This window comes from Penaeus vannamei, chromosome 1, assembly GCF_042767895.1.
Source record: "Penaeus vannamei isolate JL-2024 chromosome 1, ASM4276789v1, whole genome shotgun sequence".
NCBI lineage: Eukaryota > Metazoa > Arthropoda > Malacostraca > Decapoda > Penaeidae > Penaeus > Penaeus vannamei.
This window is the reverse complement of record NC_091549.1, coordinates 49,323,359-49,335,858: the sequence shown is the minus strand read 5'-3', so window position 1 is coordinate 49,335,858 and position 12,500 is coordinate 49,323,359. Positions and strand designations below refer to the sequence as shown.

Genomic DNA, 12,500 nt, shown 5'->3' with positions numbered 1-12,500 from the left:
TTTCCCTCGGACAATCTATTTTTCTTTATTGTCCAAATTTGAATGTGATTGCGCCGTGCTGTTTGTAGTTTGAATGTTCTTTTTTTTGTCTTACTTTGATAACAAGCATAGATGAACATACGAAGTTCATTAAGTTCCTGTTTGCACTTCAAAAGCAAATGTTATTAGATTGGCGAAGTAGACAATTCATCAAGAACTTTTTTCACTTCATACTCGAACGTGGATGGAGCGGCAGTTTTTTTCATCTTCTTTTAATTTCTTCATCTCCCGTGTATTTTTTATTTCATTGTCTTTTATTTCATTATTATTTGACTTCGTTTTTTCAATGCAGATACTGATGTTTTAGTAAATATGTTATTTATGAACGCGCTGAAATTGTACACAAAAGAAGTTGCCAACGCGTCATTTATATCTATTTCAGCGGGATAAGATGATCTAATTCAGAATAATTATCTATATCTTTTACTAGCTGATGTTTTTAGACCATAAAATTGAAAATTAGATTTACGTCGGATTCCTCCTAATAGCGTCATATTAACTCATTTGAATGACATTCCAATAAAGTGTCCGATTAAGATAGAAAAGGAAGCCAATTCTCGTTAAAAAGGAATTCGTAAGAGTTGCCATGTCATCAATTAACCAGTTTATTTTTTTCTCCCTTTTCGTTAACATCACTAACCAGTTCTTCCTCCTTTCTCCCTTCCCTCTTCGTTGGCCGCTGCTGTTGCTGTTGCTACTGTTTCCTGCCTGGCCTCTGCTGCGATCGACAGCTGGAGGAACTGGAAAATGCCTTCGCACAGACACACTATCCAGACGTTTTCACGAGAGAGGAACTCGCCATGAAGATCAACCTGACGGAGGCGAGGGTGCAGGTGAGAGAACGATAATGATGGAATTAAAGATGATAAAGATTCTGATTGGGATTATGGATGCTATGAGGATTTTAAATGATCGGAGAATGAGTGTGATGATGATATTAGTTCATGATGATAATGACAATAGTTATTATAATGATATTAAATGATGATGAGGATAATAGTAAAGATGACAGTGATAAAAATAATGATAGTAATAATAATGATGATAAAGTAATGATAATAACGATAATAATAATGTTAGTAATAATGATCATATTAATGTTCATGATAATACTGATGATAACGATAATGATAATGATCATGATAGTGATGATAAAAATGATAATGTTAATGATAGCAATAATGTTAATGATAATGAGAATGGTATTAACAATTATGATAATGACAATGATAATTATGATAGTAATGGTAATAATAATAATGATAGTACTAATACTAGTACTAATACTGCTACTGATGTTAGTAATAGTAATGTTGATTATGATGATAATGACAGTGGTGATCATGATAATGATAATTATTATGATGGTAATAATAATAATGATAATAATAATAATAAAAAGATGATAATGATAATAACAGCAATAGCAATAACAATGACAATGATAATAAGGTTAGTAATAATCAAAATAATAAGGATCATTATGATAATAACACACAGACAAGTGTAGAAAAATAGAGAGAAAGAGAGGGAACTAAGGAATAATTTTGCATAATGAATTATCAAATTAATTAGAACACCACCGCGTCTTTACCTTTCACTAATCCGTTTCGCACCGAAGACACACACACACACACACACACACACACACACACACACACACACACACACACACACACACACACACACACACACACACACACACATACATACACGTACATGAATACACACACAAACATGAACACATACATACACGTACATGAATACACACACAAACATGAACACATACATACACGTACATGAATACACACACAAACATGAACACATACATACACGTACATGAATACACACATATACACAGAAACACACACACACACACACACGTACACGAACACACACACACAGCCCAAAAAGAATTTTCCAGAACGCGGATCCCGGGCGTCTCTGAAGAAAGGCGATCTCATTACAACCAATACCCCCTCCCCCCCTCCTTCTCCCCCTCCAACGTCCCCCATTCCCCGCCAAGTCCCCTTCCCCCTCCCCCCCTCCACCTTTACAAACCCCCCTCCCCCCTCCTCGCCCTTCACCCCGCCTCTCTCCACCCCTCCTCCACCAACCCCATCTCCCCCCCCCACCCCTTACCTCCCCCCCTCCCCCTCCTACCACCTAAGGGAAGAAAGCGAACTAAAAAGACGAAGACGAAAAAAAATAATAATAATAAAATAAAAGAGGGAGAGAGAGCGAACCAAAAAGACAAAGACGAAGAAGAAAAAAAAAATAAAATAAGATAAAAGAGAGAGAGAGAGAGAGAATAAAAAAGTCTTCCACAGACTTATTTTCACTTCATTTCGTTGAGGCAATACCTGAATTAGCTGCTCGAAATGAAATTCGCAATTAGATATATTACCTTCTTTATGCAAATGGGGGAAAAATTGGCTTTTGGAGGACGGACTCCTGCTTAGGAACCCTCCCCTGCCCCCCCCCCTCCCTCCCCCTCATCCTTGTCTTTCTCTTCCTCTCTCTCTCTTTTTCTCGCCTCGTTTTCTTTGTCTGTCTCGCCTCATTTTTTTTTTTTTTTTTTTTTTTTTTTTTTTTTTTTTTTTTTTTTTTTACCTTTCCTGTTTCTATCTTCTTGCTCCTTCTCCTTTTCCCTCTTTCTCCTCTTTCTTATCCTTCTTTTCCTTCTTGTTCTCCTCTTTCTCTTCCCATCTTCCTCCTTTTTCTTTTTTCCTCTTCCTCACTCCTTTCCTCCCTCTCTTCCTCCTTTCCCACTCTCCTTCCTCCCTCAACACTCACCTTCTCTCTCTATCACTTTTTCTCTCATTCTTCTCACCTTTTCTCTCCCTCCCTTCCCCCTCTCTTCCCCCTCTTCTTCCTCATCCTCTCCCTCCCTCCCTCCTTCCTTCTCCATCCTCTCCCTCCCTCCCTCTCTCTCCCCTCCCCCCCTTCTTCCTCATCCTCTCCCTCCCTCCCTCATCCTTCTCCATCCTCTCCCTCCCTCCCTTCCCCCTCTCCCTCCCCCTTCTTCCTCATCCTCTCCCTCCCTCCCTCTCTCTCGTCCCCCCTTTCTTCCTTATCCTCTCCCTCCCTCCCTCCCTCCTTCTTCCTTCTCCATCCTCTCTCTCCCCCCTCTCTCTCTCGTCCCTCCCTCCTTCCCCTTTTCCTTTGCCAGGTCCTCAAGCGTGGCAAGGCGGTGGGAGTTCTTATTATCCTTATTCCTCTTCTTCTTCTCCTTCGTTTTCTATTTTTCTCCTCATTTTCCCATTTCTTATTCGTCTCATTCTAGCAAGATTTCTTCTTCTGGAAGGCTTCCATTATGTGATTTTCTTTTTTCTTTTCCTTTTCTTCCTCTTCCTTTCTTCTCCTTTCTTTATTCATTATATCTTTCTTCATTCTTTATATCCGCATTTTGTCTTTTGTGCCTGTTTTATTCTCTATTTTTTGTGGTCTTCTTTTTTTATTCCTCCTCTCCTTCTTCGTTTTATTCTCTATTCTTTGTGGTCTTCTTTTTCATTCCTCCTCTCCTTCCTCGTTTTCTTCTCTCTTCTTTGTGGTCTTCTTTTTTTTATTCCTCCTCTCCTTCCTCGTTTTATTCTCTATTCTTTGTGGTCTCTTTTTATTCCTCCTCTGCCTCCCCGTTTTCTTCTCTATTCTTTGTGGTCTTCTTTTTTTATTCCTCCTCTCCTTCCTCGTTTTATTCTCTATTCTTTGTGGTCTTCTTTTTTCATTCCTCCTCTCCTTCCTCGTTTTCTTCTCTATTCTTTGTGGTCTTCTTTTTTTTATTCCTCCTCTCCTTCGTTTTCTTCTCTATTCTTTGTGGTCTTCTTTTTCATTCCTCCTCTCCTTCCTCGTTTTATTCTCTATTCTTTGTGGTCTTCTTTTTCATTCCTCCTCTCCTTCCTCGTTTTATTCTCTATTCTTTGTGGTCTTTATTTTTATTCCTCCTCTCCTTCCTCGTTTTCTTCTCTATTCTTTGTGGTCTTCTTTTTTTTATTCCTCCTCTCCTTCCTCGTTTTCTTCTCTATTCTTTGTGGTCTTCTTTTTTTTATTCCTCCTCTCCTTCCTCGTTTTCTTCGGGGGGAAAGGAAATCACACTCCCTTTGAACTAATAAACGAAATCAACTTTTTTCCCCTTAATTTCGGGAAGAATGTACATTTACCCTTTTGCGTCCGTGCTTACAGGGTACGTTTTACACACACGTACAGGCGTCGGCAAATTCGGTCTACACACGCACATACGTACATACGGGCACGTGGATACACATAGACGGATACACATACTTATAACCACGCGCGTGCACATGTACATACACACGCGTGCAGACACGGGTACGCACACACACACTCGTACCCACACGCGCATACGCACACACGCACATACGCACACACACACACACGCACACACACACACACACACACACACACACACACACACACACACACACACACACACACACACACACACACACACACACACACACACACACACACACGCACTCTTCTCCCCCACCACACACACACACCTCACCCCTTCTCACCCTCCCTCCCCCCCCCACCTCCCGCACACACAAACCCCAGTTATTATATTGATTTCCAGGATTTGAATTCGGAAATGAAGAAAGAGAAGAAGTGGAAAATGGGATTAGAAAAGTCCCCGAGGAGAGAAAGGGAACCGGGAGCGGGGTCCAACTAATACAAAAATTAATGGCTTTTGTTACCGGGCTCCTATTAATGGGGGAAGGGGAGGGGGGGTATATATATGAAGGGGAGGGGGAGGGGGGGAAGTGAGTGGGGGGAGGGAGGGAAATAGCTCAAAGTTCTCTTTTTCTTGTGGTTTCAGGTCCGACCCCCAAGTCCCAGGGGTGGGGGAGGGGGGAGGAGGTGAAAGGATGGGGTGGAAGGGGAAGGGGGGAGGAGGTGAAAGGATGGGGTGGAAAGGGAAGGGGAGGGGGTGAAAGAGTGAGGGACAGGGGGGAGGGGAGAGGGAGAGGGACGAGAGGAAAGAGGGAAAGAGGTGAAAGGATGGGGTGGAAGGGATGGGAGGGATGAGGGGAGAGGATGAAAGGGACGGGATGGGGTGACAGGGTGGGGGGTGGAAGAGGAAAGTCTGTAAGGATGGAGATGGAAGGGGAAGGGAAGAGGAGGAAATAGTGAAGGACGGGAGGGGAGAAGGAACGGAGAGAGGATAAAAGAGTGAGGAACGGAAGGGGTGAGGGGAGAGGAAAAGGGGCGAGAGGGGAAGAGGAAAGGGTGAATGAGAGAGGAGAGGATGCGACGAGGTAGAGGAGCGGGAATAGGGGAAAGATCAGGGAAAGGAAAGGAAAGACAATGAAAGGGGAGAGGAGAAAGAGGAGAGGGTGAAAGTACGAGAGAGAGGACATGAGAGGAAAGAGGATAGCAAAGATAGCGAAAGGGGTAAAAGAGTAAGGGAGGAGGCATGTCCTGAAAGAGACGAAAAAAAAAAAAATGAAAATTAGGCGAATAGAAGAAGAGAGGAAGAAGGAGGAGGAAGAAGGAGAGGAAAGAGGGTATAAGCGAGAGATGCGTAAGCTATTTTTACATAATTTTATCGGTGTACCATAATGGGATTGCATTCGTTATTTCATTTTGTTTCGTGGAGCTTTCTCTTGGATGTTAAACCTATTACGAACATGGACTCATATTATGCACAGTTAAAACACACTCAGAGAGAGAGGGGGAGGAGGGAGAGAGAGGGAGGGGGAGAGGGGGTGAAAAAGAGAGAGAGAGGGGATGGAGGGAAGAGTTTGGGGGATGGGAGGAGGGAAGGAGATAGAGAGAGAGAGAGAAGGAAGGAGGGAGATGGAGAGAGGGGAGGAGGGAAGGAGATAGAGAGAGGGAGGGAGGGAGAGAGGAGGGAAGGAGAATGATAGAGAAAGGGAGAGAGGAGGGAAGGAGAAAGATAGAGAGAGGGAGAGAGGAGGGAAGGAGAGAGAGAGAGAGAGAGTGAGAGTAATCTCCCACCCCCTCCGTCTGCCAATTTTATCAAAATAGTCAAATTCCTTCAAAACCTCCAAATTCTAACTTAACTTCTCCCTCTCTTTCTCTCTTCCTAGCTTCCCTCCTACTCTCCCCCATGCCTCTCTTCCCTTTTCTCCTCTGCCTCTCTTCCCTCCCCCTCTGCCTCCCTGACCTCGCCCCCTCCCTTCCACCTCACCCCCCCTCCCTGCTCCCTTCACATCCCCCTGCCTCTCCCCCTCCTCCCTGCCTTCCTTCTTTTACCCCTTTGGCTTCCTCCTCTTTCCCCCCTGTCTTTCGCCCCCCACTTCCCCCCTGCCTCCCTGCCATTCCCCCTTACCTGCCATCCCTTTACACCCCTCCCCCATGCCTTTCTTTCCCTTCCCCCTTCCCCCTCCCCCTCTCCCCCTTACGTCAGCTACCCCCGCCCCCACAGCCCACCCACCCAGCCATACCCACACCTCCCCCTCTCCCCCTTACCTCCGCAACCCCCCCCCCCCCATCCCAGCACACCACCCCGCCATACCCACACCTCCCCCTCTCCCCCTAATCCCCCCCCATCCCAGCCCACCACCCCGCCATACCCACACCTCCCCCTCTCCCCTTAACCTCCGCTACCTCCCTCCCCTCCCCGGCCCACCACCCCGCCATACCCACACCTCTCCCCCTTACCTCCGCAACCCCACCCCACCACCCCCTAACTCACCCGCCCGCCATACCCACACCTCTCCCCCTTACCTCCGCAACCCCACCCCCCCATCCCAGCCCACCACCCCGCCATACCCACACCGCCCATAAATCCTCTCGGAAAATCCAGTTCTTAAAACAAATATAAACCCTCCCCCTCTCACATAACCCCGTCGTAAACAGCCGTCTTCAATCCCCTCCCTGTCTGATCAGATTACATTTTCCCCTCGCGCGAAACCTCCTTCCCCTCCACCCCCCCACCCCCACCCCACCCCACCCCCCTCCTCCTTCCCCTCCCCACCCCCCTTCCCCTCCCCTCTCCCCACCCCACCCCCTCCTCCTTCCTTTCTGGGCGGGATTCGACTTGGCTGAACTGCTCGACCCGCGAGCTGAGGGCGTGCGCGCCCTGGGGTCTTAGGGAAGGAGGTAGGGGGAGAGGGGGGAAGGGAGGGAGGGAGGGGAGGGAGGGGGGGGGGAAGTGGGGGGGGGAGGGGGGGGGGGGGGGGGAGGTGGGTGGAGGTAGGGGGGGAAGGAGGGAGAAGGGGGAAAGGAGGAGGGAGGGAGGGGAAGAGGGAAGGGAGGGGTGGGAAGGGGAGGTAGTGGATGGAGGGAGGGGGAGGGAGGGAGAAGGGGGTAAGGAGGAGGGAGGGGGAAGGGGAGGAGGTGGATGGATGGAGGGAGGGAGGAGGAGGAAGAGTAAAAGGGGGGAGGAGGAGGTGGAGGAGGTAGAGGAATGGGGAAAGGGGGAAGAGGTAGTGGAGGAGGAATGGGGAAGGGAGGAAGGGGAGGTAGAGGAGGAGGGAGGTAATAGTGGTGGTGGAAGTGGAGATGGAGGTGGAGGTGGATGGGGAAGAGAGTTAGAAGTTTGCGAAGGAAGAGGGAGTGGGAAGGGAAGGGAGAGAGAAAAAGAGAAGAGGAGAAAGGATTGGCTTAAGAGAACGAGAGAAGCAACGGCAGTAAACGAAGGAGAAAGAGCAACCCGTGAGAGAAAAAGATATTTAAGAGAGAAAGAAAATACGAAAAGCAAACAAAGAGAGAGCAAAATAATCAAAAGAAAAGGAGAGAAATAGGAACGAAGTAAAAAAAAAAAAAAAAAAAAAAAAAAAAAAAAAAAAAAAAAAAAAAAAAAAAAGAGAGAGAGAGAAAGACAAACAAAGATAAGGCAAACTAATTTTAAGAAATGGAGTGAAAAGGGACTACGGAAAAAAAAATATTAAAAAAAAAATCGTGGATTCCCGCCACTCCCGCCGCCATCCTGCGCAAGAGCGACGGTTAATAGAAAGCGCGGGAAAAATATATACACCTTTTTCCCCTCATGAGTCGAAGTCTCAAGTGACATCTAGTGACGGCAGCGAAAACTAAACTTCAATTAATTTACTCGCTCTCCATCTCTCTCTCTCTCTTTGTCCGTCTATCCCTTTCTCTTTCTCTCTCTCCGTCTCTGTCTGGAAAGCCAGTCTGTCTATTTGTTTATGTCTAATTATCTTCATTGTCTATTTACTTTCTCTCTCTCTTTCTCTTTCTCTCATTCTTTTTCTTTCTCTCCTTCGTTTTCACTCTCTTTCTCTCCTTCGCTTTCACTTTATCTATCTATCTCTGTCTCTGTCCAACTATCTAATTATCTATCTTTCTCTCTGCCTCTCCTCCCTTCTCCCTTTCTATCCGTCACATATACACGACTTTTCCTCCTCTCCCTCTATTTCTCCACTTCCTCCATTCCCTCTCCCTTCCTCCTCTTCTCCCGCCTTCTAATATCCCCTTCCCCCTCTCTCAGACCCCCACCCCCACCCCCCTCTCTCTCTCTCCCTCCTCTTTCTCTCTTCTCTCTGCTGAGGAAAGATAAAATCTCTTTCTCTCCCTCTCTTTCCCTCTTCTTTCTCTCTTCTCTCTCTCTCTCTCTCTCTCTCTCTGTCAACTTTATTCCGCTGCCGAGGAAAGATAAAATGGATTACGGATGCATTACAATAATTGGTTTTCTTATTTCTCCTAATTGACATATCGAGTTCGGGACTAATTATGGACATGAAAAGTCGGTGGAGCAATTTAGTGTTTGAGTTTTTTTTTTTTATTTTTTTTTTTTCTTTTTTTTTTTTTTTTTTTGGAGGGGAGTGGGTGGGACAGGGGGTGGAGATTGGAAGGTGAGGGGAGGTAGGGGTGTAGGAGAAGGGAGGGGAAGGGTTGGGGGGAGGGAAAGGGAAGGGTGTGGTGTTGGAGGGAGGGGAAGGGGAGGGTGGGGTGTTGGAGGGAAGGGAAGGGGGTGGGGTGTTGGAGGGAGGGGGTGGGGAGGGGGGGAAAGGACGAGAATTGCGTTAGAATTTTCGAAAAGTTTCTTTGGAACATTAATTATAAAGTGGAAGTGTTTTCTCTTCTTTTTTTTTAAATGATTAATCCTATTTTATATTTTTTTTTCTTTAATGTTTTTTTTTTCCGGGAAATGCGAGACTTGAGAGAATTTTTGGAGGTTAAGATCAATTATCTGAATTTATGATTCCTGAAAAGGGGAAACTGTGTTAACTTTTTTTTTTTTTTTTAATGAGTTACTGTTTCGCCCCTTCTGCGTTTTTTTTTTCAGGTGAATTAATTAGTAATGTACGAGCAGATGAAGTTAACAGATATGAGTTATGAGTTAAAATTTGAAAATAAAGATTGGCAAAAAAAAAAAAAAAAAAAAAAAAAAAAAAAAAAAAAGCCAAAGAAGAAATGATTAAAAATATATTTGAAACCAAGCACATCAATAAAGAATTTATAATAAGTGTTTGATATTCTTTGAACAGACCAGTTCGTGACTTGAGTATAACTGGGAATTAACTGATGAAATATATAAAAGTCATGTCACATCAAATTAAAAATATTACTGTGATCTGTTTACCATGACAACCGTGTGATAGATCTTCGTGTATGTCCGTCTGCGTAATTTGCATATAAAAAAGAAATATGGAATTAAGGGAAACGAAACATGGTGATGGCAATAACTATTTCAAGATTGGATGGCAAGATAATCATATCAAAATTATTAACAATAAAGATGAGATGATAAGACATTATTGGCTTTTAACTGTGATCTCCATCATCAAATACTTTACCACTGCGGTTAAATATACTTATATATATATATATATATATATATATATATATATATATATATATATATATATATATATATATGTGTGTGTGTGTGTGTGTGTGTGTGTGTGTGTGTGTGTGTGTGTGTGTGTGTGTGTGTGTGTGTGTGTGTGTGTGTGTATCATCACGAATGAAATATATTAGAAAAAAAATATATCACGAACACAAGAAAAAATGCAAAAAAGGTTGATAAGAGTAAATCATTCTCTTCTTTTCACTTTTTAAGGTCTGGTTCCAAAACCGTCGAGCCAAATGGAGGAAGAGCGAGAGACTGAAAGAAGAACAGAGGAAGAGAGAAGTGGTGGAAGGAGATCCGAATGCCAACACCCAGACACAGGTAAGTACGAAGGAGAGGGGAATAAATAGGAAGAGAGAGAGAGGAGGGACAGAAAGAGAGAGAAGGAGAGGAGCGAAAGAGAGAGAGAGGGGAGGGAAAGAAAGAGAGAGAGGGAGGAGGGAGGGAAAGAGAGAGAGAGAGAGAGGAAGGAAAGAAAGAGAGAGAGGAGGGAAACAAAGAGAGAGAGAGAATGGAAGAGACGGGAGAGAAACATGAGGAGGGAGAAAAAGGAAGGAATTAAAGAAAACAGAGAGAAGGAAATCAGAATAGGTGATAAAGAGGAATAGGAGAGGGGGGAACAGTTAGGAAGAGGGATAGAAACAGTGGGAGAAGAAAGGAGAGAGAGAGAGGAAGCAAGAGAGAGAAGGATGGTGAGAGATACAGAGAGAGAAGGAGATTAACATTTAATTATTACTAACGGAGGCTCACCCGCGATGCTTTCCCATTTGACCCAAAACATTAAAGAGAAAAAGAAAGAAAAGAAAGTCCTCAGCCTAGGCCTACATCCCGCCGTCCTCCCCCAGAGCGAGGCCGCAGACGAGGCCGACGGAGCCACCAGCAGCCTGGAGGTCGCCTCGCCGCCCTCGCCCGGCTCCCCGTCTTCGTCGCGCCCGCACACGCCCACCCACGGACACGCCCCCACTACCTCCGCCGCCGCCGCCGCCGCCGCATCCTCCTCCAGCGGCGACGATTTCCCCGCCCACCCCTCGCCCTCGGAGCCCCACGCCCACATCCACCGCCACCACCACGTCCTGCACCACGCCCTCTCGTCCTCGTCCTCGGTCACGCCCCCTCCCCACGCCCCCAATCTGGAACAGGACGTCGACAGCCAATCCGTGGCCTCGCCCTTGAGCTACGACCACGCTCGCTCCGCCTACGAGGAGGAGGAGCGGGCGGGGTTGGCGGAGGAGGGCGGGGGGCGGGACCTCGGAGCAATGGGGGCGGGCCGTCTGGAGGAGGAGGGGGAGGAGCGCGAGGAACCGCCCACACCTCCGCCCAAACCCTTATCTTCGCCCAAGACAGAAGAGTAAGTTCTTTATTTTTTTTTTTTTTACGATAGAATATAATTTACAGAATCAGGCAGTGTAATCAAGGATTTTTTTTTTAGTTATTAAGGAAAATAAAGAAGCTACAAAATCATAACTAAGATTAATATGGACAATAACAATGATAAAGACAATAACATAATCTGCAATGTCAAAAATAATGTCACTGAGCTTTAAAAAAAATAATAAAAAAATTAAGCAATAATTTTCTTTTAAAGGAAATGTGATAATCACGAGAAACGACATATGACAGTCATAATAAAGATAATGAAATAATACTCAGAATGATAATACTATAGATGATAACTAAAATCATGATGATATTGATAATGATTACACGATAGACTATACCAACTGCACAACAGGAAAATTATGAAGATAATTATAATTACAATTTACAATGCTATTATCATTATTATCTTAATGACACTGATCGCGAATATTAATTCGATAGTAACAGCAGTCATCAATTTGATATGATGGTAATAACAGTCACCAATATTATTATTATATTTTCAGGTTATCATTTCCCGTTGATATCATGGTGATTAGTGTCATATTGCAGAAATTAGCGGTGGTTAATATTAGGACAGGATGCAGCAATTATAATAGAGGTGCAACTATTATTGATGATAGTATTAATTGTAGTAATGATTGCAACAGCTATGGGAGATGGTGATGGTGTTGTTAATAATGATGGTGACAATTATGATTGTTGACGATGATTGATGCCAGTGCTAATGACACATGAAAATGATGATCATAAAGTATGAATAAATTATAATAATTATAAATTATAATAATAATACATTGAAATAAATTATGAATAATGATCATAAAAGTAATGGTAATAATAACAATAATGGCATCAATAACAAAAACATGATAATGGTAATATTAGTAACAATAATAATGATAGTGATTATGATAATGATAATTATTATAGCACTAATGATAATAATAATAATAATAATAGTGATAATAATAATAACATTGGTAGTGATGATAATAATAATAATGATCATACTAATGAAAAGAGCAATGATGATAATGATAATAATAAAAGATAATTATGAAAACTTTTATAACAAGACAAGTAGCAAGAATACAATACAATAACAATGTAATTTCAATAGCAATGATGATTAACAATTACAGTAATAAAAGTCCAGGAAATTATTATGATAATCGCAGATACTAATCATATATATATATATATATATATATATATATATATATATATATATATATATATATATATATATATATATATTAGTAATAATACTAATAGT

At 43.5% G+C, this 12,500-nt stretch overlaps 1 protein-coding gene across 1 annotated transcript in view; it reads left to right on the top strand.

Moving 5' to 3' along the window:
• The window catches only part of LOC113823925 (Dorsal root ganglia homeobox), a gene marked incomplete at its 3' end in the record, with an annotated part of 34,470 nt that overhangs the window by 21,279 nt on the left and 691 nt on the right, over positions 1 to 12,500 (top strand). Inside the window, 3 exon segments of the mRNA XM_070126341.1 lie at positions 771 to 872; positions 10,052 to 10,162; positions 10,687 to 11,189. Coding sequence (XP_069982442.1) covers positions 771 to 872; positions 10,052 to 10,162; positions 10,687 to 11,189 — 716 coding nt within the window.